General features: G+C 36.5%; 3 protein-coding genes across 5 annotated transcripts; 1 reads left to right on the plus strand and 2 right to left on the minus strand.

The window, feature by feature from the left end:
- Positions 1–757: 757 nt before the first annotated feature.
- On the minus strand, positions 758–7,175 carry LOC109190508 (ABC transporter F family member 4-like). Of its 3 annotated transcripts, XM_019341003.1 has the most exons (13): positions 7,027–7,174; positions 6,367–6,628; positions 5,881–6,135; positions 5,703–5,736; positions 5,541–5,620; positions 5,068–5,127; positions 4,836–4,946; positions 4,381–4,461; positions 4,215–4,292; positions 2,433–3,018; positions 2,194–2,306; positions 1,634–1,664; positions 758–1,344 (listed from the first exon to the last, which is right to left on the minus strand). In XM_019341003.1, exons 2-13 carry the CDS (start codon positions 6,568–6,570, stop codon positions 1,181–1,183), a joined length of 1,797 nt encoding a protein of 598 aa, XP_019196548.1. In that variant the 5' UTR covers positions 6,571–6,628; positions 7,027–7,174; the 3' UTR covers positions 758–1,180. The 3 variants fall into 3 exon arrangements, with proteins under 3 accessions (XP_019196548.1, XP_019196546.1, XP_019196547.1); XM_019341001.1 differs by having other exon boundaries at positions 5,881–6,628; positions 7,027–7,175; XM_019341002.1 differs by lacking the exon at positions 7,027–7,174 and adding an exon at positions 6,805–6,909 and having other exon boundaries at positions 5,881–6,628.
- Positions 7,176–11,878: 4,703 nt separating this feature from the next.
- On the minus strand, positions 11,879–15,166 carry LOC109190509 (cysteine synthase 2). The gene is made up of 6 exons (XM_019341004.1): positions 14,877–15,166; positions 14,684–14,758; positions 13,790–13,933; positions 12,952–13,344; positions 12,637–12,872; positions 11,879–12,296 (listed from the first exon to the last, which is right to left on the minus strand). The coding sequence occupies exons 1-6, from the start codon at positions 15,078–15,080 to the stop codon at positions 12,074–12,076; spliced, it is 1,275 nt and encodes a 424-aa protein (XP_019196549.1). The 5' UTR covers positions 15,081–15,166; the 3' UTR covers positions 11,879–12,073.
- A 7,659-nt stretch (positions 15,167–22,825) lies between these two features.
- LOC109190512 (meiotic recombination protein SPO11-1) lies at positions 22,826–26,959 on the plus strand. The gene is made up of 15 exons (XM_019341006.1): positions 22,826–23,093; positions 23,216–23,315; positions 23,690–23,763; positions 24,069–24,170; positions 24,456–24,529; positions 24,701–24,717; positions 25,216–25,285; positions 25,369–25,405; positions 25,682–25,729; positions 25,809–25,867; positions 25,936–25,967; positions 26,056–26,161; positions 26,280–26,400; positions 26,478–26,541; positions 26,643–26,959. The coding sequence occupies exons 1-15, from the start codon at positions 23,039–23,041 to the stop codon at positions 26,767–26,769; spliced, it is 1,086 nt and encodes a 361-aa protein (XP_019196551.1). The 5' UTR covers positions 22,826–23,038; the 3' UTR covers positions 26,770–26,959.
- The last annotated feature ends 1,039 nt before the right edge of the window (positions 26,960–27,998 follow it).

The raw sequence follows: 27,998 nt of genomic DNA on the forward strand, positions 1-27,998 counted from the left end.
TGTATGTAGTCAAATATAAATTTTTTTCTTTTAATTTTTTGAGATAAGTAAAATGTCAATTTTAACCCGGCTAAAAATTGAGAATTTTTTTTTTCCGGTGAAATTTTGACGGAAAAGTGGCCGGAAGGACCATTTTTGCAAAAAAATCAATAGTCGTGGACTAAAATTGCAAGGTTCAAAAGTCGTGGATCAATTCTGCCAGTGCCACTATAGTCGTGGGACTAAATTAAAAGTGCAAAAAACTCCACGCCACACCCCTAATTCTCTTCCTTTCTCACTTAGGTACCCTAAACATTGCCCATGAACTCCAATCATCCTCTGGACCGAACCGGACCAGACACATAAAATGAAACGGGAAGAGTATACTAAACATTCATTTTTAATGCATTGAATGATCATTTTTTGAAGATTAATTTTTTATGTATTAAATGTGAATGTTCAATATACAAAATAATATTAATAATAATAAATATTCAGTATATTAAAAATCAACCGACCATCATGGTCCACAATATAATTTGCCACTACTTACAAGTTGGTGTTTGTTGAAATATAAACCATCCACATTGCAAGCAACATTTGCAACCTGTAAATTGTAATGAATGAAACGCCGGCTTTTGCTGTGGATGATTTAGACAACAACCTCAAACTCCAATACATGCTTGTCCACCCAACTATTATACACAAAATTCAAATCTTGAAAGATGACAATAAGTATCAAATATGATCAATCCAAACATGCATTAATCTAGCTAAGGAACTTCAACAGTAAGGCTGGGTATCCTGATTATTACAGCATTTGCAAAATACAAGGGGGGGGGGGGGGGGTGGGGGTGGGGGGTGGCTGGCTAGCCATCATAAATGTTGGGAGCAGCAACACTTTATAGTCTGTAAATGCTCTCTCTGCTAATAATAAAATTTAAAAACAAAATATAATCTCCTACACATTTCTAGTGCCCTACAGAAGCTGAAATCCTTGCACTATAATAAGCTCAAGTACTTCTACCTCTGGATGGATTTCCTAGTCAACCCAAGTTTACAATCTTCTGATCATGGAACCCACTAGTTAGAAAATAGAAAATAGAAAATAGAAAATACAGTTGCCTAATTTAAGAGGGGAGGGGAGGGGACAACATTACACAACATGGATGGAGCAAGGGATGTGTGGGAGACACGTTTTTCAGGTCTCCGCAGCTTGACACGAAGAAGCCTGCATTTCATCTTTTGCAGCAGTAGCTTCATCTTCCTCGTCATCTCCTTCATCTGCTAGTTTAGTAAGCTCGTCCTGGATCATACGTTTTATCGATAATTTTCTGGGTGTGAGGTCTGTATCATACTGCTTGGCTGCCCAAAAACAAAAAACAAAACACAGTTGTGCATTGATGAGAAAAGTTCAATTCCAATTTCTTACCAATAGATTCATAATCTATTCTATGCAAAAGCAGACCTTGTACAAACTTTTCAAACAATTCTAAACGGAAAAAAATATGCAGTCTTCTGTTCTTTGTTAACATATCTTTATCAAGGTATTTTCCTCTTTTCTTGGGTTTTTGTGTGTGCATGTGTGTGTGTTGGGGGTGGGGGTGGGGGAATGGGGTTTCTCTAAGTGGATATATGGTTATGAAGAACATACCAAGTTGCTTTAGAATGTCTGTGAAGGTAGCCTGCAATGTCAAACAGAACGGGTCAATATCAAGAATTTCTCAAGTTCAAAGTGTGTGCATCAAAACAACAAAATCCAGGACTACAGTCCTCATATATATGCACAAGAAATATTTAAATTCAGAAAGCAGATAGTAGTAGCAAGATCCTACTTTTCACACATGATTCCAAGCATGCATTAATTCTAACAGTATTTCCAAATCTACATATGATGTAGGAAAACAAATATTCAAAGATCACCAAAAAATGTTTATCTAATACACAGACAGCTGTAACAAGATCCAATTTTCACACTACACTAATTTTTTCCAACTATGCATATTTTCATCAATAATAACCAACTTGGAATCAACTCATTCAGATATTATTTGCAACTTAAGCATGCCTGAATTAAGTTGCTCACAGCTCATGTTGAATGACCAGATGTCAAAATTAAATACATCGAATGTTTGGAATCCTGAACCCAAGAAAATAATAGGGATGGCAAATTAGATCCTATGAGCCCAACAAATAATAAACATCAATCCTTACCGTGTTGAAATCAACTTCTTTAAGGATTTCACAAATTGATTCTCTTAGCTCATCATCAGTTGGCTTTAGTTTATCTTCCTTGGGTTGATCCTTTGCCTTCACAACCTTTTTCCCTGAGAATACAAGGCAGTAGATGCACAGGGTTAGAAACGACTAATGTGTATTCATCATATTAACATGAGAGTACATGTTTGAACTTAGATAAGCAAAATATGGTAGCAAAATACTACATGCTTTACCTTTATTTTCTTTAGAAGCAGGCTTCTTTGAATTTGAGGATTTTTCTTTTGCTGCTTCAGTTTTTTTCTTCTTTGAGGATGCTTTTGGACTTGCATCATTATCATCATTAACTTTAGGATGACTGGGTGTCTTTGTGGGAGTCTTTTTGGGTGGGGTAGACTTTTTGGGGGGAGCAGAATTTTTGGGCTTGGATTTTCCAGCAGATTCCTTCTTTGATGATGATTTCTTAGAGATCTGTTTTTTCTTAGGTTTCTCTTCTTCTTCAGATTCATCATCGGACTCTTTTAATGCTGGCTTCTTTGACTTACGTTCTTCACTTTTCTTATCTTCCTCAGACTCATCTTCAGATTCCTTTGGTACTGACTTCTTTGACTTCGGTTTCTTTTTCTTAACCTCCTCAGGCTCATCTTCGGAATCATCATCTTTCTTATCACTGTCAGCATGGTCTGACATCTCATCCTCTGATCTGTCGGAAACACCATTAGCTTTTTCTTCATGTTCGGGTTCTTCCTCTGAGTCATTTTCTGATTCATGTACGTCCTTCTTCTTCTCACCCTTCTTAGATGCACTCTCAGTCTTGCGACTCTGCAGAACAAGACAATTGATTTAATATTACATAGAAATTTAGCCATATTTGCAAAATCTGATTCAATTCAATCTCAGGTTCTTTTCTCAAGTTTGAAAATAATTTATCATCCTTTTCTTTCAAAGGAGGCAAAGTAAGCAAATATTATACTTGGTTGATCTTGAAATGTTGATGAAGAACAAGTTTTCAGTTAGGACAATAAGATAAGTACAGCCTAGTATAAAGAGATGAGAAATGTACAACTTAGGATATTCATTTTTATTTACTTTTTTAACAGAAAAGGCTAATACTTCCATATCAGATGAAGTTTAGCCAGAATGATATTCCCTGCAGAGATTTCAGATGGAAGATTCAAAGTCTCTAGAGTTCTCCAGCTGAATTTTCAAATGTTCTTATTAGTGGATACATGCACTCTCTAACGTCATTGTTGGAAGAGAGAGAGAGAGAGAGAGAGAGAGAGAGAGAGAGAGAGAGAGGGGGGGGGGGGGGGGGGGGGGGGTAAAAAAGGAGGATATTCAAGGAATCCATTATAAGCTATACATTGCTCAGATGATGGATCTGACAGGCAGGCAGCAAACAGAAGATTACAGGGACAAAAGGCATCACTGAGTTTGAGTTTGTTCCATAAACAAATACATGAATCACAGTTCCATTTACAAAAGTTCATGATTCAAAGAATTGTTTTCTAAATCATAGACATCAATATTACCAATAAGGCAATAATATAGTTTAAAAACTATACAGACTGATAGAAAAAAGTGTTCACACTACTTGATTACCTTCTTTTTTCCAAAGAAATGGTATTTTTGTGCTTAACACAAATTTAAAGTTCATAGTTCAGCAAAGAGGGTTAATGTTTCAAATCTAAGGGCACAGATATAGATATTGTAATGAACCAAAACAGTTGAGATTTTGACAAGCACAAGTTTCTGTATGCTTACCAAAAATTTAAAGCTCATAGTTCAGAAAAGATGATTTAACATTTCAAATCTCAGGGCATGTATATAGAAGCTATAATATGCAATTATGCAAAACAGTTGACAAGCAAAAGTTTAGTGTACAAGTGTTTCATGAAGAAAATAATAGACATTAAATGACAGACAAAATTTATACTTGGGGAGCATATTATTTGAACATTCATCAATACCTTATGCTATTAAGCATTGCATTTAATGCTATTGTTAACAAGTAGTACCTTAGCTGAGCCTTTTGAACTTCCAGAAGCAGAGGATCCACTTTTATTGCTAGCCCTCTTACGCTTTCCCTTGCTTGACTGTTAAACAAAAGAGAAGATTTATATGAATATATTATAGGAATAGAAGAGAGAAATGAAATTAGATATGCAAAATTTCATGTTGAACCTGCTCTTTTTCAGCAAGCAGTTCAGAAGTCGTAGCATGAGGTGCCTCCAAAAATTCCATCAACTTTACAACTACATCTTCCTGCAGGGTTATTAGTTATTACCCAAAAATAAAATAAAAGGTTGGCTATTAACACCTCAGAAATAAATTGATGAATCCTCAAGGGATGGCTTAGCACAATATCTAATAAAGATGGCTGTTCATCGAAATTACACAGCAAATATTGATGGTTTACCCCATAGGCTGCAGTTTTCAGAATTGGTTTGGAATTGCTATTTATCAACACAAAAAATAGTAATCAAGTTGCCAAAAGATGAACAATATAATCTTATCTACTCTATATTTGTATTTCCTGGGAGTCTGAAGAGTACAGTAATTTTTATGGAATTGTTGAAAATGGTAGGGTTATCTACAGATGGTATTCAAAACCAACATGTAGGAGAAAGTCAACAAACCTTCTTTGATGTAGCCTTGGCAACAGGTATGTCAAGTATATCACAGAATTCCATCAATTTCTCTTTTACACACTTGTCAAATTTTTCTTTAACCTTCATCCTTTGCTTTTCCTGCAATGAAAATGAAAATTGCACATCCATACATTGCTCCTTTAAAAATATACAATTGGAGAAAGGGGGAGGAGGAGGGAGGGGGGTTGAGCACATTTCTCCAACCTAGCTCATTCATTACCTCATTGTCATGCCACACAAAGCCAGAAAACCGTGACAAGTGATTCTTAAATTGAGCTGCCTGTAAAAGAAAACAAGTATAATAAGCATAAATAACAAGGCATGGATACTCAAGATGCCAGAAAACCATAATAATTTTTATTAAAAAAAAAAACACACACACCAAGTATAGCAGAGAAGTAATTGCAAAGCATCAGGATAAAATGAATGCATAGCATTTTGTCACTTGGGAGTTGGGGCTCAAAAAATTCAAAGTCAGGCTTTAATCTATGTGTAGGAGCATGTGATAGTGTGGGATGGTGTAAGCATCTATCCACTAACCAAGAGGAAGGACCATATGTATAAACCTAAATGCCTCCATTTGGTGTATTCCAACTCCCAACATGCTAGTGCAGTTAAATACAAAAAGAGGGCAGACAGTCTCAAACACACAAGGAAAAGCAAGGTTAAACTAGCTAAGATTCAGAATATGACCTTTCCTCTCCTTCCAAAGAGTATTGAATGTAGCATCTTGAATGAATCCTCAGTCTTCTTTCTGGATAATTTATATGCCACTGAAACAGACAATTTTGGTCAGTATCCTTATGACTGGAACTACCCAAGTACCATTACAGCAAAAAAAGTTAAATCACACACCATTTGGTATGTCCTTCAGTGCAGTTCCACGACCCTGCACACACATTAGATCATTAGATCATTAGTACAGTTCACCAACAAGACATTAAGCCTAAGCCTAAGCCTAACTTCACAGAGCTATGGAGACTAAATGAAGTAGCAACCAAAGTAAAAGAATCAAAACTGATAAAGAATGCACCTTTTCTACACGGAATTCCTTGACAGCATCTTTCTCAATGGATGCAACTAGCCTTTCAACTGATTTTCGTTCACGGACAGGACGGTCAATAGTAGGTGGCATGGGAGTTCTCGGTTCCTTCTCCTTCTTATCTTCCACTGCCTTTTTCTTCTTTTTGTCTTTCTCCACAGAATTGCTTTTTGATTTAGCATTCTTCTTTGACCCTTTCCCAGCAGTAGGCTTAGGCTCTTCCGCAGTATCCTGTTCTTTTTCCTCCTTCACTGCATCAGCCTCTTTTTCAACTTTACCCTCATCCTCATCCTCATCCTCATCCAGTTTTTCCTCAGCTTCCTCTTCATCCATTGCCTCACCCTTGTCCTCCAATTTATCATCCTCCACTTTTCCTTCCTCATCTCCCTTTTCTTCTTTTCCTTCTTCATCATTGCTTTCCTCGTTTCCTTCCTCATCTCCCTTTTCTTCTTTTCCTTCCTCATCTTTGCTTTCCTCGTTTTCCTTCACCTGTCCTTCATCTACATCCATTTTATCAGCATCCACCTTATCACTCTCCTGCTTACTATCTTCCTCCATCTCCTTTACACCACTGTCCCCAGTGTCCTTCTTCTCCACAGAAGCTTCACTCTTTTCCTCCGGTGCTGCATTACCATTCACAGTTGACTCCGGCAATTCAGATACAGTATCTCCCTCCCCCATAACTTACAGCAGCAGAAGCAGTACACCAACACAAAATCTTCTCTCCCAATACGAAAAACTGACAGTACAGAAACCCCAAAGTCAATTCCATTTAAAACCCTTAAATTACAAGCACTCAGACAGTAAGTGATATACGAAAAAAAAAAAAAAAAATTATATGCATAAAGAGTACAAAACTATCAAAACTGTAAATAAATTAAGATAACACAAAGAGATCTGCTTTATCATGATTACAACGAGGTATTACCCACACGCGACGCAGAAACAACAAATGATTTCACAGAAAACAAAGAAAAACGGATAAAGTTCCAAACTTTAAGGCAATTAGCAAACCCTAAGCTGCAAAGGCCCAATGTTTACCCATGCTACAAACAAGAGACGGAAAATTACAGCGCAAAATTCAAGAAGAGCTCAGAATTTGAATTGAAATTCAATCAAAAGAAAGGAACAAGTTACCGAGATTTAGAGAGCTGAATTCCACGGCTTTGAGGGCTAACACTCACTCACACTCGTATCAGTGGTTTGTATTTGCCTTTTTTTCTCTCTTTTCAACGATTCCACACTTCGAACACGAGAAGTTTTGGAGGGTCGGGTGATTTGGGTGTTTTTATATGCGGACTTGAAATCCGGATTTTAAACATCGGATTGGGGGAACCTGAAATGTAAGCTATAAATGGATCCAACGGTTGTGGGATCTCTGGTAGTTTGCATCTCGAAGGGGACGGTTGCGATTGCATATTCCCTGTGAACACGGATGACTAACCGGCAACTGGAGAAACAACTTCCTAATTTCGTCCTTGTCTTTGCTTTCTTCTGGTCGGGTTACCGTTGACTATAGAATCTCTGCTACTTTTACCTTCATTTCTCTTTCCTTTAAAAAAAAAATTATTTTGGACAAATAGTTACTCCGTACTTTTTGAAGTGCATTTAATTCAAGTTATTAATAGGGATGGTAAATTGGTACTATTTGCCTATTTGGTAATCGGGCATACCCAATTATATTTTATTTTTATATAGTTATTTATTTATTTATTAAAATTACTATTGTTAGTATTAGCCTATTAGGACATCACCAATGGAGTAATTGCTCTTTCATATATTCTTTATTTGGCAATCAGTGATTAACGGTTACAGGCTGTTTGGTTAGATGTAATTTTGTTATAGTTGAATTGTAATTCAATGAAGCTCAAAATTACACTGTTTAGTTGGAGGGAATTGCAATTTAATGAATTTAAAAAGGAATAATATTCGATGCACCGTTGGTGTATAGATGCTATACACCCGCGGTTAATGAGAAGATGCCACATCATTTAATAAAAAAATCAATATTGATTAAGTCTTTTTTTTGCAATATTTAAGACTTATATTTTATTAGGAAAGTCTTTATTTCTAACTAATAAAATATATGTATTCTTCTAAACATATTTATTACTTAATTATTATCTATCTAATTTCTATTGCATTTTTAATTATTAAATACATTATTAATTAAATTGACAAATGGTGCTTTTTTTCTTTTTTTTTTTCTTTTTTGATACCACAGAGTATCCCCAAACCGAGGCAGAACATCAAAGTGTATCCAAAATAAAAGCTGGTTTGGTGGTGTTGTTTTATTTATTTAGTATAACATTTAAAATAATACTACGTATCAAAAATATCAATTTTAATCTAGATCAAAAAATACGTTCATAGTGTTAATAGATTAAAATTGATATTTTTTATCTAGATTAAGAAAAACGTCAGTAATGTCCATAGATTAAGAAATACGTTCATAATTTTCATTGAAGAATAAAAATTAAAATAGTTGTACAAGTGTTTTATTTTCAAATGGTTTAGTAATTAAATAAAATTAAAAAAATAATTACAAGGCGTCAATGTAGTAGGGTGATTAATGTTTGGGAACAATATACACTTCATTAGTTTATTCACAGTATGTGTGATTAATATATATTTAATATAAAATAATCATCATTTGTCAATTTAATTAATAATGTATCTAATAATTAAAAATGCAATGAAAATAGATAGATAATAATTAAATAATAAATATGTTTAGGAAAGTAGATATATTTTATTAGTTAGAAATAAAGCGTTTCCAAATAAAATACAAGTCTTAAATATTGCAAAAAAGGACTCAACTAATGTTGACTTTTTTATTTAATGATGTGGCATATTCTCATTCACCGCCGGTGTATAGCATCTATACACGGACGGTGTATCAAATATTAATCCATTTGAGAAAGGAAAACTAGATCAAATGACATTATTACCCTTGATTTTTATTACTATTGTTATTGCATAAGGGTATTTTACTTGAGCCGTATGCGGGGGAACTCGCACGTGCGGTTCTTAGGGGGGGAAAGAGTCTTTATACCAATTATATTTCCTTCTCAATTCTAATAATTCTATTTCTTTCTACCAAACAACGTAATTTGAATTCCTACTTTATTCCCACCGAATTACAATTCATTTCCTTCATAATTCCTTCATTCCAACCAAACACCTCATTAAAGAATAATGTATACCTGTGAAAAAACCTATAAACTTGAAGTCGGCTTTGTGATCAAGACTCGAGTGCTTTTTTGTACTAAAAAGAAATAGTGCAAAACTCAACCACTATACCAATCTCTCTTTCTCCCTCGTTTATTTATAGCATTATTTTCCAACTTAACAAAGTCAAACCTAAAATTTACAGAACTAAATCGTGCAAGATAACCTAGCCATGTATCACTTCCCTTCTTCGATGCATTAAGACCATAACCCCTGAAGAAATTAAAGAGGCAACTGGGGATGAATTAGCATTTCAGTTAAGAAAGCTGATGAAGGGGGAAACTTATCTAATTGTTGTGGACGTTGTATGTAGTACTAGAACTTTGGATGAAATCATTAAAATGTTTCCCTATGAAAGAAATGGAAACTTCATATTATTGACAACTCGAGACAGAGAGGTGACTAGGTATATTAGTGTTAGTTCATATAAGCATAATAAAACCTATAACTTTTATTTTAGAAGAAACAAATAGTTGGTAACTATTTTGTAATATCTTTCATCTTGAAAAGTATATAGCACCTAGATTTAAAAAATTTAAGAGCCATTTGGATTACCACCTACAATTATTGCAACTGCATAGCCTTTGTCTAGATCCCTAATGGAACAATGCAACACGAGTTGAAAAACATTGAAAATGAATTAGAATCATTAGGAATTATAGGTCAAAATATATGTACTCTTATTTACGGTCAATCATCAGAAGATTCGAAAGTTTACCTATATCTTGGAGTCTTCCCAAAACGTAGTGAAATCCAAGTTAAAACACTTCTCAGATTATGAATTGTTGAAGGATTGATGAAGCAAACATGTTTTATGAATATAGAAGAAAGTGCTTATAGGTATTTAGTAATTAGTATATCTTATTGATAGAAGTATTGTCTTAATCTGCAACTTGAGTTCTAATGGAAAAATTAAGAATTGTAAGGTGCATAGTGCCTTGCATAGCTTCTCTGTAGTAGAAGCTAAAAAAGATGGCCTTTTTCGCTGTAAATACTCTTCAACATGTGGGATTGTCATTAAATAATGTGTTTACAAATTCGTGTCGTTGGTTAAGTTTATACACACATGGTTTCGACTATTACATGTTGCTTGGTACAAACATGTTTTGCTCTATTTTCTTCTTTTGTAAAATTCAGAATCAGAATTTGTGCCTCTCAAGTTTTAAAGAGTTTTGGCAAGTGAAATAAATGTAGTTGGCATGTATGTGTTACACTTACATGGCCTAATTTTAGCACTGACCTCAGGAGTTAGGATCAACACATCTATCATCACTTTTAACTTTTACAAAATAATAATACCCCGGTTTGATAGATACTCTGTATATCATTTAAAAAAAAAAAAAAGAAGCAATTATCGTAGTAAAAGGTCTATTCTTATCAGTTGAGCCTATCATGTTACACAAAGTCTTCATAGTACAATTTACTTTTCATGTGTGATTTATGAATTATTACACATGAATGAGTTTAATGCAACTATCAAGTAGTGGCTACAATTTTTTTTTATCACTCAAAGAAAGAGATCCATGCTTATCAAATGCACGGCTTTGCAATATAATACTCCATAACACTTAATAATTTTTTAAATTGACAATTACTCTTTTTTTTTTTTTTTTTTGGGAGTTGGGAAGCCTATAATACTCCATAAGAGCATCCACACTAGTGGATAATATGGGGATAATGTAAGAAGAAATAACTTGTATGGGGTTATTAATTGATGTGGGGTGGGGTTAATAGTAGAATTATTTGTCCTGCAAATACAAAAATATTTCTCTTCCCAATGCATTCACTATATCAGACATCTTAGGCTGCTGTGCGCGTTTTGCGCACAGCAGCCATCCCACACGGGCGCCTGACCTTTTCTTTTTTATCTTTTTTATTTTTTTTTTTAAATTAGTTTTGTTATTTTTTTTATTTTTTATTTCTCCCCTTCCCACATTCTCTCTCCTAATCACTCTTACATTATCCCCCAAATCTCCCCAACTAATGTGGATGCTCTAACACTTAATAATTTTTGAAATTGACAATTACTCTTTTTTTTTTTTTTTTTGGGAGTTGGAAGCCTTGAGCAACTCTAAGTCTCCAACTAAGTTGGTTTGGTTACCACAAGATTTCAAATTTAACAAGATTCTAAGTTTGACTTTCTTTGGGAGTTATCTATTGACCTTTTAGTATGAGCCGGTAGGCTTCACGTAGAACACATGGATATTAACACATCTAATTAAATTATGAGAATTAATTAAATGTATTTATATTTTGATATAAACCATGATGTTTGAAGTGTTTTCTTTCCACAGGCTTAGCAATGTGGCAAATTTATAGGAGCCTGCTTTTAGTGATTAAAATTAAAAATTACATTAATTTAAGATTTTGACTAAAAGTTTACCAGAGACGGAGAATTCCCGCCTAATTTCCCGCGGGATAGAGATGGGGACTATTTTCAATTTTCCACCGGGACGGGGACGGGGAGTATACTCCCGTCCCTAAGTAAAAACACATTGGTTTTCAACAAAAAACTTGAGTAATTTGTAGGACAATAGAAAATCAATTTCATGACTAGATTTAGGCCTTTGTATGAACTATGAATAGTAGTGTTGCTGAAGGGTGATAAAAGCAGAGGGAAGGAAGGGAGGCTTGATAAGGAAGATATTAATTATGCATAACTTAATACTATCTGTAATCTTTACAAAATCACGGCAAGTAGTGTGATCTCACCACTTGGCTGCATCATATTTCATGATATTGTTCGGTCAAATGTTCCTCGAATCATCAAATGTAATTGACATAAAGAAAAAAGAAAACCTGGTAAGAACAACATATCATGTACAAGCACTAAACATGTTTCTTGTGTGATCTACTGCATTAGTATTTGTGTCACAGACCGGTTTTTAGTGATTATATTAGGTGCAAAAAATAGAAATAAAAACAAAAACAAAGAATGTGTAATAAGCGAACTTCAACTAAAGCCAAGAAACTCCAATCCAGTTGCTGAAGGACTCAAGCCATGTTGAGACAAGTACTCAGAATTGAAAAACTTACTTAGATGCCTCATGCCACTATCACACAAGATCGTCACGATAGTGTGGCCAGGCCCTAATGCTCGTGCCACTCTAACAGCTCCAACACAATTCATGGCTGATGAACTTCCAACAAACAGCCCATCATTCTTCAACAGATACCTGATGAGCATCAAGCAACGTTAAGGTAATAACACATGTGCACACAATATTGTTCTAACTTTGACAGCACATACTTTGTTTTTTCAAAAGTTTCTCAAGCCATTAGGGTTGTTGGCTACTTAAGGGGTACCAAAATTATTGGAAAATTTCAATGATAATACATTCAATAACATTGTAACAGAGTCAGTAGCACTCAAAAAAGGTTGAGAAAGTAGTTATGAACAGATACTGCATTGTAACAGAGTCAGTAGCACTCATAAATAACATGTGAAGCAGATTTTTTATGAGTGTTGGGGAGACAAACAGCTCAAAAGAAAGAGAACTAGGCATATAGACTAACCTAGACATTTCAACAGCTTCCATGTCTGTGCCTCGGAAAGCCCCATCAAGATTTGCCAGCTTAAAATTTTCTGTCAGTCGATTGATTCCAATCCCTTCAGTAATAGTGTCGAAAGGGTTCTTCAACCTCCGTCCTTCAGCTTCCTCTCTCGTGTACATGACTCCTCTTATTACCTTGTTAAATAAACCCGAACCAGGGGGGTCAACAAGAAAGCACTTGATGTTTGAGTTTTTTTCCTGAACACGGGACAGAAGTAAATCTCTCAGCACTTTATATTTTAGCGGCCCTAGCTACTGTTGGAAACTAAGAACCAACCTTCAAAAAACACGAAACGCCAGCAACAGTGCCACCGGTGCCTGCTGCTGCAACAAAAGCATCCAGTTCCCCACCTGTTTGCTCCCATATCTCTGGCCCAGTACCCTCATAGTGGGCCCTAAAATTTGCGAGGTTTTCAAATTGATCTGCAAAAAATCCACCCTTGCAGTCAAGTGAGAATGTTGAACTTTGTTTTTCCTCACTGATTGTATGACCATTGATTTGTTTAACCCCCTTGGCACCATTTTGATCTGCTTTGCTTTTTCTAATTAAAGCTATTTCGTTTGCCTCCAGTGCCCTTCTTCTTGCAATATTAACAAAATGGTCTTTGTGAGTTATTGAAACTGGCCGGACCCTTTCAACCGTAGCCCCAAGTGCTTCCAGGATTTGAGACTATAAAACAGCGGTTTTGTTCAGGATCACAAGATTTAAGAGAACAAACAAAAGGAAACGAAATCTTTACAATGAATCACAACAATAAAATAATGCATCGCAAGTCTAGTTACATAACCACAGAATAGACAAGCTTGGGAGTCTGTCAAGTAAGAGTTCAACCATTTCATAGTTTTTAAGAGTGAGAACTAACATATGATTCTTGCATTTTGGTACAGTCCTTTTGTCAGTTCCTAATCTTCAAAGTTTGAACCACTAACTCCTATTTCCATCTTTCTTTTAAGAAGCAACTATAAAACTTAGCAAACCATTCGGAAAATTTGACTATCCCTAGACACATCCTAAAAATGCTTGAGATGTGCACTCGGTCTGAACTAGCAAAGAGAACATAAAACAAGTAGTCAAGTACACGTGTGAAAACCAGAGAGAGGAAAGGTTTATATACCTTCTCAATAGCAGCATCATCGGGGATAACCACATGGCATGTACACCCAAATGCGGGAGCTACTGTTGCAAGACTTATGGCTGTGCTTCCAGCACTGCCCTCTGTAACTATGCCGCCTTCAGCTAGTGCTCCTGATTCCAAAGCCTATACAAACAAGAACTGTATGTAATTATGTAAACCACCACATAGAAGCATCTATCTTTATGATGACCAAACTTCAGCAAAGTGTATAGAAACAGACAGCACAGGTAGTTAATTTTTAAGATAACAAAACCAAAGAAAGATCCCAGCAGCATCTGAAAGCTTATTCAAACCGATAATCAATATGCCTGCCAGAATGGGATATGTTCAGACAACGAGAAAATAGCAAAATGCAGAGCAGTGAAAGCATTTATTGAGCGGACTTGTGACAATAATCCATGAAGCAAAATATCAGGAAAAGAAGAATACAAAGAAGATAACGATGCTAATGACGAGAACTCCATTGACACTTCAAGGTGAGAGTACTAAATGATGATGTATGTACTATGTACTTCAAATTACATAAAAACCCAACAAGAAATTCGACTACCAACCAGCATTGCCTATAAACTAGTAAACTAGAGCATAATGAAGAGCTAGAAGTATAAATTTATGATCAAATGCACTGGTCAGTCAAGTGAGGACTTTCTAAGAATAAGAAGACCCAAATAATAACCATTTCATCAAAAAAGAATATGAAACCATTTAACCATGAATCATAATTTTTGTGCAGGGAATATTGCCACAAGCCACAGCCCTAAAAGGGGACTTCCCTACCGTGCTAGGTTAACAAAATGTGAATTTTTTTTATTTTTATTTTTTATAATCAAACAGAAGTGAAACTATCTAAGCAGATAAATGGGGTGAATTTACCTCCTCAATAATTTTCACAGCTACCCTGTCTTTAACACTCCCGCCTGGATTCAAGAACTCTGCTTTCCCGAGAATCTGTTTATCAATCGAAACATATTTTTTTTTTGTAAACACATAAATAAACGAAAATTACCAAAGCCATTAGAAATAAACCACAAGTGTATGCGTGTTTAGAGAGAGAGAGAGAAGGTACCTCACAGCCAGTGGCTTCGGAAAGGCTATTGATTCTAATCAAAGGGGTGTTGCCAATGGCGGCAACGAGCCCATTTCTGGACTTTTTCAGTGAATTGGTTTGTCTGCGTCTAGAAGACTTCTTTTCAGTGTGCTTGCAGAGGAAGTAAGAAACAACTACAGCTATCGAGAGTGCTGTGACAATCGCACCTGCGGTGGTTCTCATAGGCGGCGCCGATGGAGAGCAGAGCCAGAGGTGGAAGTGGATCCCGTCTGGTTGAACCGGTTTAAAATACAGTGCATGTCCAAATATCGGCTTAAGAGTAAAGCCTGCAAAGTTTTTGTAATAATAATAACTAGTAGGTGCACCAGCGCGATATGATATATATACAGTATATAAAATAGGGTATTTGAACCAGAGAAAATTTAAAATGAAAAATTTGTAATTTTATTGCACATGGATGAATTTAGTAATTTTATTAGACATTGTTGAAGACTTCATTGTTGAAACAATGTGATGCATGACTACCTATATAGTACATAGGATATTACGTATAATATAATAAAAATAAGAAACATAGTATTTTAAAAAAATACTAAATTTTAAATAATAAATTATGGAATGTTATTATACATTATTGAAGACTTTGTTGTACACAACATTTTTAGTCGTACTAAGCAATGGTACATTTTCCCCGCAAATCAAAATTTTCAAACCCCTGGGGTTACTAACTCTTGAAACAGCTACGTTGTCCATGGTTAAAGACAGGTTTTTTCAACAACAATCCCACTTTAGCAAGCGTTTGTCCTTGACTTTTGTTGATTGTCATGGCATAGGATAGCATCAAAGGGAATTGCTTTCGTTGAAATTTGAAAGGCAATCTTGGATCTGACGGTGTAAGTGACATTCTAGAAATCAATACTCTGGTTCCTGCATTTGTACCGCACATGATATGGCCTTCCAGCACGTGGTCAACTAACCTTGTAACAATCAACCTTGTACCGTTGCATAATCCTAGTGTGTGATCAATATTTCGCAATAGCATAACAGGTGATCCAACTTTCAAAGTCAAAGCATGATTTGGTACTCCAGAACATCTCAAGGCATTCAAGAATTCCGGAGTTTGCAAATCCGCTAACATGTCAACATTTGAATCTGACTTACACACAGAATCACAACTCAAGTATGTCTTACCCTCAGCCGGATTATGATCATTCATGTATTGGTTAACGGCATCTACCACATCCAATGTTGGAGCTAAAATTGCACTATCATTAAGATATGACAAATCGCCAATTCCCAGTCTAAAATTAGGGAATGTGCTATCAACAATTGTAGCAATAGGGTCATCCTCGCACTTCAACAACAAATGTTCTGGAACAGTAATCTCGGACTCACCATCACGTTGACTACCAATTATTCTGTCACCTATATTAGCTATCCATTTTGCAAATTCCTCAATCTCCTTACCCTCGTTTTCTGATTGAACACTTCTCAATCGTAGATTCTTAGTAAGCCTTAAAACTTTACAGGATTTCCAGAGATATGATGAGCTAATGCTCGCTCGAACTATATCCTGTCTGGCACCCTTTGGAATGACTGGTAAAATTTGCCTGAAATCGCCACCAAAAACAATTGTTTTACCACCAAATGTCATATCATAACTCATTGGATTTATGAAGCGCAACAGATCCCGCATAGTTCGGTCTAGGGCTTCAAAACAGAATTTGTGCATCATTGGGGCTTCATCCCATATTATCAACTTGGTTTGCACAAGTAGCTCTGCCAGTTGACTGCCGTGACGTATGTTGCATGTGGAATCTTCATTAACAGCTATTGGTATAGCAAACCGAGAATGTGCAGTCCTCCCACCAGGTAATAAAAGCGAAGCTATGCCGCTAGAGGCAATATTTAACACTATTTCACTCTTAGACCTTAATGCGGAAGAAAGTGCTCGCCACAAGAAAGTCTTACCGGTCCCTCCATAACCATAAACGAAGAATAACCCCCCCATCTTGGCGATCAATATCAGTTAACACTTCATTGTATATGACATTTTGTTCTTCTGTTAATTGCCTTACCAATTCCTGATTCTCTTTCTCCTGTTCGCCACAATCGTATGCTAATTCTTCTTGAATAAACCTATTTGCAATAACGTTTAAGGCCCCAAAATTTGTCGTTGGCATTTCAGGATAGTCCTTCAAACTCTTACCATGAGTAGATAATAGCTTCTCAATCTCTACTAAGGCAAAGTTCATCTTGTGCGAATCGGTCAACACAAAATCTGCATAAGTATATATAAAAATTTGGTGTTATAGCACACCTACGTTAAACTTGACTTAATATTGTGTTATCAGTATTAATAAAATAAATTGAAAAATGTATGATTACCTCTATTCTGCAGTTGTCTACGGACGTTGAATTGTGCATCGTCTGATAAATGTTGTCACACAACATGCCAAACTATTTCCGGTTTACCCATGCAACTGCTCATTAGCAATGTCACAAGCAATCTCCTCATTTGATCTGCTGATGCCCAATTACTGGCTTCATCTATTGCATCAACATATTTGTTATCATCATCAACTAAACCCCTTGCATAACACACATCTCGGAATGAGTCATATTGGACCCCATTTACAGTCCTAATATCTTCATAAATTTTAGGGCCACGGATTTTATTCAGCAAACACCTCAAATAGAAAATTTCTCCAGTAGCTGCCGGGACATAGAATATACGTCCGATTGAGAACCCTTTTTTCCGTGGCTGCCATTTTCTAAGGTCTTTCTTCCAAACAAATCGTGTTGGCATCTCAACATAAGTAAGTTCTCTTGCATTGGGGTATGTTTTATTTGCCTCAAACCATTACAAAAACATGCTATGTGCTATAATAGGTCTATTAACAATGTTTTCAACAGCATCATCATCTGCAAATATCACACTCTGTTGATTAGGAAGGTGAAAGCTTAACCTTTCCACTGAAGGCGCCCTAAGCTGTATATCAAAACCAAACAGACGCCAAATCGCTTCACATGGGGATATGTACCTACAGTCATAGTACATATTAATATCATCTATTGCTTTCCCATTCTCGTCATCATTGCTTGTTTTGTAAAATTCGGTTGTTACCCGATCATGACCCTTGTTAACATACTTGAACATGTACTTGATTGAGCGTGACTGGTTACACTACTTGATTGCGTAAGCGTCCAATGAGCGTGTTCAGGCTGCCCCACGCTTGGCGAAGGGGACAAGTGCAGGGCCCCGCAACAGCTTATATACAAAAGGAAAATAGAGGGAAAGATAATGTCAGAATGTAACTACCAAGAGGGTTAAGATCATGCAGCATTTTATACTCATAAAACAAACGAATCACCATGAAATCAAATTAAATGTTAAGTGAATACCTTCATTTGCAATGACTAAGAAGTATTTGCAAATTTTGAAAAATTCAGCAGTAGGCATTTTGACAATTGCATGATAGTTGACTGCTGGAACAGGGAGTGCATCAGTGTTTTCATCAATGGTGGTCTCATGATACTTTAGCAGCTTAGGTTGTGAAATCTTTGGCAAAAGAAATAAAATTGATTAAGCTCTGATACAAAGTGATATCAGAGCGGTATCAGAGTCGTATGATCATTCGGATGACCCCACCTAACGGTATTAGTTTTATAGATTTTAATTTTGGTAGAGCCTTGTTTATTTATCCAAACAGGGCCACAAAAATCTAAAAACCGGCCCTGAAGTGAACATTAGTCTTCCCGAACTGGTCGAGGCGCCGGAGGAAATCGAGGACATGATTGTAATTGCATAGGGGAAGTGGGACCGGCGGCCGCTGGTTCTTGAAGTACAGCCCGAACTTGTTACACTAAAATATGTATAGACGGAGGTTCAATGAAAGAACCGCCGTCTATACATATATTTTTTAATATTTATATTTATTTTTTTTTGAATGGAGGAGATGAGAGGAAGAGTTTTACCATTTTCGCCCTGAAATTAAAGGTGGAGGGATAGATCAAGAGGAATAGAGGATTGCATCTGGAAGTTGGGCGTTTCGTCATTACTAGGCTTCGGGAGGGCATTATTATTATTAGTATTATTTTTCTTCTTTTTGTAGGGGATACCTCGGGCCTTAGACTGGGGATCTCTGACTTCACGGAGGTAGAGGCGGATGGCGCTGTCGACGAAGGGGTTTCTCTCCGGCAAGCCGCCGTTCTCCTCGAAGGCGGCGCGTAAGCGTCCAATGAGCGTGTTCAGGCTGCCCCACTCTTGGCGAAGGGGACAAGTGCAGGGCCCCGCAACTGCTTATATACAAAAGGGAAAGAGAGGGAAAGATAATGTCAGAATGTAACTACCAAGAGGGCTAAGATCATGCGGCATTTTATACTCATAAAACAAACTAATCACCATGAAATCAAATTAAATGTTAAGTGAATACCTTCATTTGCAATGACTAAGAAGTATTTGCAAATTTTGAAAAATTCAGCAGTAGGCATTTTGACAATTGCATGATAGTTTACTGCTGGAACAGGGAGTGCATCAGTGTTTTCATCAATGGTGGTCTCATGATACTTTAGCAGCTTAGGTTGTGAAATCTTTGGCAAAAGAAATAAAATTGATTAAGCTCTGATACAAAGTGGTATCAGAGCGGTATCAGAGTCGTATGATCATTTGGATGACCCCACCTAACGGTATTAGTTTTATAGATTTTAATTTTGGTAGAGCCTTATTTATTTATCCGAACAGGGCCACAAAAATCTAAAAACCGGCCCTGAACTGAACATTAGTCTTCCCGAACTGGTCGAGGCGCCGGGGGAAATCGAGGACATGATTGTAATTGCAGAGGGGAAGTGGGACCGGCGGCCGCTGGTTCTTCAACTACAGCCCGAACTTGTTCCACTAAAATATGTATAGACGGAGGTTCAAAGAAAGAACCGCCGTCTATACATATATTTTTTAATATTTATATTTATTTTTTTTGAAGGGAGGAGATGAGAGGAAGAGTTTTACCATTTTCGCCCTGAAATTAAAGGTTGAGGGAGAGATCAAGAGGAATAGAGGATTGAATCTGGAAGATGGGCGTTTCGTCATTATTAGGCTTCGGGAGGGCATTATTATTATTAGTATTATTTTTCTTCTTTTTGTAGGGGATTCCTCGGGCCTTAGACTGAGCATCTCTGACTTCACGGAGGTAGAGGCGGATGGCGCTGTCGGCGAAGGGGTTTCTCTCCGGCAAGCCGCCGTTCTCCTCGAAGGCGGCGCGTAAGCGTCCGATGAGCGTGTTCAGGCTGCCCCACGCTTGGCGAAGGGGACAAGTGCAGGGCCCCGCAACAGCTTATATACAAAAGGAAAATAGAGGGAAAGATAATGTCAGAATGTAACTACCAAGAGGGCTAAGATCATGCAGCATTTTATAATCATAAAACAAACTAATCACCATGAAATCAAATTAAATGTTAAGTGAATACCTTCATTTGCAATGACTAAGAAGTATTTGCAAATTTTGAAAAATTCAGCAGTAGGCATTTTGACAATTGCATGATAGTTGACTGGTGGAACAGGGATAGTCCCTCGACTATGTCGTAATTATCAATTTGGTCCTCGATTATCATTCTTACCCAATTAAGTCCTCAACTATACAATTTTTACTCAATTTAGTCCTTTGTCAATTTGACTGTTTGTTGACTGTCAAAAGTGAAAATAAAATTGTAATTTTACAAATTTTCTCCTTCCTCCTCATTTAGCAGCGCCAAACCATGTAGCAATAAGCTCCGGTTGGGTTCTAAACCTGTCAGTATCGAAGTAGTGGTTATGCATCGGATAGCCCATGAATTTGATTTCCAACGATTTTTTGACGATCAAAATCTGATCAGAGTGTATTGCTGCATGGTTTGGCGCTGCTAAATGGAGAGGAAGGAGAAATCTTGTAAAATTATAATTTTATCCCGACTTTTGACAGTCAACAAACAGTCAAATTAATACAGAGTACTAAATTGGGTAAGAATTGTATAGTTGAGGACTAAATTGGGTAAGAATTGTATAGTTGAGGACTAAATTGGGTAAGAATTGTATAGTTGAGGACTTAATTGAGTAAAAGTTACATAGTTGAGGACTTAATTGGGTAAGAATGATAGTTGAGGACCAAATTGGTAATTATGGCATAGTTGAGGGACCATTTTGAGTATTAACTCTATATATAGATATATATATATATATATATATATATATATATATATATATATATATATATATATATATATATATATATATATATATAATTAACAACAACAACAACAAATCAGGAAGTAAGTGAGGTTCTTAGCTAAAAATATAATTAAAAAAAAAAAAACAACAACAACACAAACTTCATCTTGAACCAGATTTGATCCCCAACTTAAAATAATTAAAAAAAAAACAAAAAACAAAACAAATGATAAAGCTAAAACTGAATAGAAATCAAAACAAATGATAAAGCTAAAACTTAGTAGAACTCACTGGGGTTTATAGCGCTAAATAAGTCCAGGCATGTGCCATCAGTGCACTCAACGGCTAAGGAGTCCCCTTTGCCAAGACATTTAAACCTTCTCGCCATTGTTTTGACGTGAAGGCACAGGATCACCACTGCATCACAACTGTAATCCCTAAATCCCTGGGATCCTAAGAACATATCCACGTTGCACAGTTCAGAACTGTCCCGTGCAATCATAGACACACCTGCTGAGGAACAGGTGAACTTTGATGAATCTATGAACTTCATAGATTCAGCAAGTCTTCTCCACAGATAACCTTCAGCCAGATGGAATTTCAGCATTTTCGTAGGAATTTTGAAACAGAGAGAGAAAACGCACCGAGTGGAGAAAAAAACAGAAACAAGGGAAAACACAAATGTTGGAGTCCGAAGAGGTTAAAAGGCGGAGTTTGACAGAAAAATAATGTTGGTTTTAACATCTTTCTTAATTTTTGTAAGATTAATATTTACCAAAATTTCATTAATTGTAAGTAATAATTATCCTTACAAGTTTGTGTATAGAATAAATTTTAAGACCCAAAATTTATTCTATTATGTGTGAATAATGGATTCACGTGGATTTTAAAATAATTGAAGTGAGAAATTTATTATGTTTGAATTTATTATATGTGGAATATTATGAAATTAGTGGATTAATTGTGAAAGTTGGTGAAATTATGATTTTTGAGAAATTTTGAATTTTAGAGAATTGTGTATTTTGGAAAAAATATATATTATGGAAAATTTTATATTTTGGAGAAATATGTATTACGGAGAAAAGTATATTATGGAGAAATAATACAATATTTTGTAGGTATCTGAAGAAAATAGATTTAATGCCTCAGATCGTGCATGCAAGCACTCAAACGCCGAAAAGAATTCTCGCGACGAAGACTGGACCGTGACTTCTGGAGGCCTCCTCCACCACTTTTGGAGGCGCGCCATCCACCTCCATGACTGCCTCAAAGGGGCGAGGCAGATGATCGGATTAGATTGCCTTGATGCGTAATGACGGCGTAGAAAACATTTTTCAAAAAAAAAAAAAAACTCATTTTCAAAAAAACATTTTACAAAAATCATTTTCTAAATTTCAAAAAATAATATTTCCTAAGTTATTTGTCACCCGAAATACTTCACATCTATTATCCTAGCTAATGAACATATATGACAGCAAATGTCCAAATTATTTTCATATTTGGTTTCATTACTATAACCTTATTTTCATATGTAATCATTAAAATTTTACTTTTATCATATTTGATACATAAATGTCATAAATTTTTATCGCATTTTAATATTTTAAAATAGAAAAATAAATGTATGTCACATTTTTAATTTAAAACCTTTATGAATTGAATGTAAATAAATAAATAAAATCCACTCAAGCTAGAATTTTAATTATTTTTTTTTGAATAAAGTTGAGTTTTGAGAATTAATTATTCGGGCTCACTTGATGATTCAATTATTATTATATCTAAATGATTGAAATTTTCTATTTTTCTTTTTAAAAAAATAATCTAAATTTTTTCATCAATCAAATCTTGATACAATTTGCTCAAAAATTACCAGAATGAGCAAATCTCGACTCAGGGAAAACATCAATGGCACACGCACAACTGCAAAACTCACTGCTATAACATATAAAACGCCATACTCTGAGCACGCTCAGGGAAAATGGAGGGAAAGCAATCTGGTTCTATGCACTGCAAAGTGTTGGGAAGATTGAAAGGTACTTTCGATTTTTTAAAAAATACAGAAGTTTCAATTTCTGTTTGAAGTTCACCGCATATTTTCTATCTATTTACAATGACGAAGACTTTTCTTCGATGTAATTTCGTCGTACTCTTGTAGAGCTTACTCGATCGATTGTTGAAGATCTCGCGAACAATCGCTCGCCGATCATTTACATTGATCGGTTCAGGAATTACTGCATAGACGGTTCAGGAAATTGGTTAGATTATTTTTAACTAACTTTCAACATTTTGTTCTTAATAGAATTATCGAAATTTGTGTTTACTGTGATTTAGCTTCTGGATGGATGATTAATTGTTCACGTTTGTATGGTAAAAGTCCCTCTCCCAAATAAATAAAAGTTAAAGGAGTCAAGGAGAGAAGCTTTATTTGTTTAAATTTTAAACAAGTAGTGAAATTATGATATATTGTTATTCATGCTAGTGGCTAAACTTAACAGTTATCATGGATAGTTGTTGTGTGTGGTTCAGTTGGTATAATGCCATTGATATGAAATTTTCTTTCATTTTGTTGTCTTAATAATTGTATTGAATTTTGTGATCAGTGAGTACGATTTGCATTCCTTATATGCAGCTATTGCAGCTCTGGTTTGTCAAATGGGAAGGAAGTCGTTACACTGAAGAGGGAAAGCCATGCACGTAGGTTAGGTGAGTCATGCATGCATTCAGAAATAGTCAATCTACCCTCTTTGACATGGGGTGTGCCAAAGGGGTTGCAAAAAGTGTGAAAATTATATAGAAGAAAATGATTTCTGAGGAAGAATCATCTTTGATTTGAGTTAGTTTTTATAGAACTGCATTTTCCTTTGCCTTTTTTTGATGGATATTGGATGAAACTGATCTGGTGCTGGTTGTTTGGTCCTAAGATCATCTAATTCTTGCATATAACCCTTTATGTGAATGTACCCGTTGTGAAGTTGGTGATCGGGTGTTGCATGTTTCATTGTTTCCAGATGTTTTGTTAAGGGTGCTACTGATTGTTCAGCAACTTCTGCAAGAAAATCGTCATGGTTCAAAAAGAGACATATACTACATGCACCCTTCTATTTTTAAAGGTATATACAGATTAATTGATTTTCCGGCCTTTAGCATTTATCGCCACTTGAGCCATAGTGTTCAAATAAGAACTCATATATATGTTCAAGAATCAGATAGCAAAATCAGTGCAAATGAATGCATATGTCTTGCATGTCAACAATCAATTAGATTTTGCAGAAATACTGATATGCATTTAGTTGCAATTAGTTGAATCTTCATGTAGTTCTCTTTACAGTCTAAATTTCACTTTTACATTGCCTTCTTATACCTTTATATCCATGGCATTCCATTTTTTGATGCAGAACAAGCAACTGTTGACCGAGCAATTAATGATATTTGCATACTTTTGCAATGCAGTCGACATAACCTGAATGTGGTATGCACTCCAAAAGCTTCCTATATCCATCTATATCTAGAAAGCACTTGCTTGCATGCAGTATGAACCTGTGATCAGCATGTTGATAAAGATATGCACACATGATTGTACTACAATATTTAAGTCTTATTATGGATCCTTTTGGTAATTTTTCTTTGCTGTCTTTGGCAGGTCTCAGTTGGGAATGGGTGTGTACTGATGTAGAATGGCAAGAATGCCCATTGATGATAATATTACTTATTTTAGTACTAATTTGACTTTAATATTAGTACTTTAATGTGATTTACAAGTGTTTTAATACAGAAAACAGGAATTATCTTCATGAATGTAAGATCATTTATTCATTCCTGTTCCTGGGACAATGAATTTGATACTTCGAAGATTGTTTTTGCATCTACATGTCTTATCAAAGAGTCCCAATTATAACTTAATTATTTGATTGGGCTTGGATAATTCATGTTACTTTACTGGTTATATTTGAGGAGACATTTTCATAGCAACCCTTAAGATAGAATCACATCCAAGCACCATGATTGCTACATTTCTGTTAACCCCAAAAGTAATGTCATGGTAGCATGCAACTGTTTAAATGCATTAACTTAGTTCAGAATCTCAATTCATTGACTTAGATTTACATTCCAGTGCATTTGTTCTTATGTTCCCTGGTTTTTATATGTTCGATCTAGATTGGTGATGGGATGGCTGCAATTTGTAGAGGCTGGGAGAAAATTTGACTGTATTAACAGTCCAAACACAGTAAGCCTAACTGCAAATAATCATTTCAAATTAGGATGATACTTAGATTATAACATGACCTTAAGAGGTTGACATTCCTGCAGGCACACCCCATTCCTGTGCATGTAGAAGAAGTTGACAGTATCCTTTTGAGAATGGCATGTCATGCTGTAGATGGCTGAAATTTATTATTATGAGAAATAAGAATGAATGGAGCATTTACTTGGTGCGTTGTGTGGAAGCACAAATTTAAGCAAATGAGAAGGTTAGGAGAATGATGAGACTATTTACTTGTTCTATTGGTTTCTCCTGGATGGTAAGGGCACAATTCAGGAAACAAGTGATAATATCTGTCTATATTATGTCATTCTCAACTTGTGCAGCTGTGGGTTTATATTTCCTTAATTATTTACAAAGATATTATTAGTGTTGCCCAGTACATTTTAGTTGTGGAAAAGGAATCAGGTATATTCTTTAGCAGGGTAATGATTCCTTATGACCTGCAGCGTCTAACCATGACAATGTTTTATCTGTTCATGTGCAGTATTCCAACGACTAGCAAATGATCAATTCTGCAAAAGAAATCGTTGCATTGTCATCTCAGTAAGCACCTCACGTTAGCACTTTTCTCTAATTCTTCATATTAGGATCTGTTAACATCTTTTTAACAGGGAAGAGGCTATCCTGATGTTCCCACAAGGAGGTAGAAATCCTGTTTCACTGTGTCATGCTATTTCCAGATTGGCATCCTCAGCATCATCTGGATTCTTGTCATCTTATCTTCTTGACAGATTCCTGCGGCTCCTCACTGAGAAGCTGCGCCTGCCTGCATATTGCTTGGTAGATTGTGATCCATATGGCTTTGACATCTTGGCCACATACAAATTTGGCTCTATGGTGAGAATCGTGAGATTGTTTTAAGGATTTATACAACCTTGATGTTTTGCAAGGTGCTATATTTATCCTGTTTATGCCTCTCATTTATGACACAATTCATTTGACTTGTTTCTTGAAGCAAATGGCCTATGATGTAAAATTTCTGTGTGTCCCCGAGATAAAGTGGCTTGGAGCATTTCCTCTAGATTGTGATAACTACTGTATTCCACAGCAATGTCTTCTACCCTTGACAGAAGAAGGTGGAATCCTTTCTAGTATATTAATAATTCCATTTGGCATTTTCTTATTATTCTAACAAGTAAATGAACCTTGTTAGATAAGAGGAGAGTTGAGGCAATGTTACTAAGATGCTACATGCAAAGAGAAGTGCCTAGATGGAGGTTGAATTTTTTTTACTGATATTTCACATGGAAGAAACAAATTATGAATTGTTGTGCTCAAAAGAATACTAAATTTGTTGGATTCTGTTTGTTTTTGAAAGGATTGAATTGGAGCTGCTGCTAGAGAAAGGAGTCAAATTTGAGCTTGAAGCGTTATCTGCCTGTTCACTTTCATTTTTGTCAGACGAGTATTTACCATCTAAGATCCAAGGAGGAGGCTACATCTGAAACTTTTTCTGTCACGTTATATCCCTTTAGTTTGCCTAATTATATTTGTTTTTGTTTTTTTTTAAAGACTCTTGAGAGGATAATTGTTTGGAAGCAACTGTTAAATTGGACATTTAACTGTCGCAATTTGTAAGTTTGTACAAATGGATTTTTTTTTGGGTGTAGTCGGGTGGTTAATCCATTCGCTGAATTGTAGCTCTGTAGGCACCTTTATGGGGTGGGCATTGAAATTTAAGGTTGGTCCATACCCACGCTAAAGATCAAACCCTTGATCCTGGTCTATGATATAAATTGCCGATAGCAGAGGAGAATGGTGGCCTAAAAATGAAAAATTCATGATAGGCTAGCAAGGTGGAAGGTAGGGTGGTCCAGGGCAAGAGTTTCGTTGATTGGACCAGCAAAACAATGAAGGCAAACTGCCATTGCCATGGGGTCGGGATTGCCCATGGTTAGTCGGCCCTCGACAGTTGCTAGGGCCCGTTGGCTTCTCTCGGTCGTGGCGGGGTTAGCGCAGGTGGTGCGCCCTATGACATGGCCTTGCGCCCCTAGAACTCCTAGAAGGTGTCGTAGTCGTGGGGGGTGGGAGCGTTTGATAGGCGCAAGGGCCTGTCGACCTCCTCTGACCATGGCATGGCCGGTAGGAGTGGAGCACCCCTTGGCGCAGTGATGGCACCCCCACTGGTCAGGGGATGGTAGTTTGGGCTAGTGCAGAAGTGATGAGATCATGACATGAAAGCATGGGCGTATATAGCAGGAGGTATGGAGGGTGTGGTCATCGACACATATCGAACTTCCCGTGATGTGGTGTTGCTAACAGGGGTTGACTCAACCCCTGCCACGTAGGGCCATATAAATAGCTTGGGCATGAGATTAGATGGAGTGTGCTAGCCCGGGAAGAAGGTAAGTGGAGGTTGTGGGGTACCACTAGTGGGTGGGTGGCCAATTGACTGCCGGAGGAAGCACTGGCCCCCTACGGCCGGTGTATTCCTAGCGCATCGGGTGCGCCCTGGCCGCGTGGCCCCGTCATGTCGCTGCCACACAATGGTCTATTGTGGGGTCAGGTGCAGGTGGGGGGGGGGTGGCGTTGGTACCTACCGCCTTCGCTTGACGTGATGTGGCGATAGGGGTGGTGCGCACCTCATCGCACTGCCGACGCTCTTAATGTAGGGGGTTTGACATGGGATTGGTAGATGCGCACCGAAATCGAACCGTGATCATATCTACTTATA

The sequence above is a fragment of the Ipomoea nil genome, unplaced genomic scaffold, assembly GCF_001879475.1.
Source record: "Ipomoea nil cultivar Tokyo-kokei standard unplaced genomic scaffold, Asagao_1.1 scaffold1576, whole genome shotgun sequence".
Taxonomy (NCBI): domain Eukaryota; kingdom Viridiplantae; phylum Streptophyta; class Magnoliopsida; order Solanales; family Convolvulaceae; genus Ipomoea; species Ipomoea nil.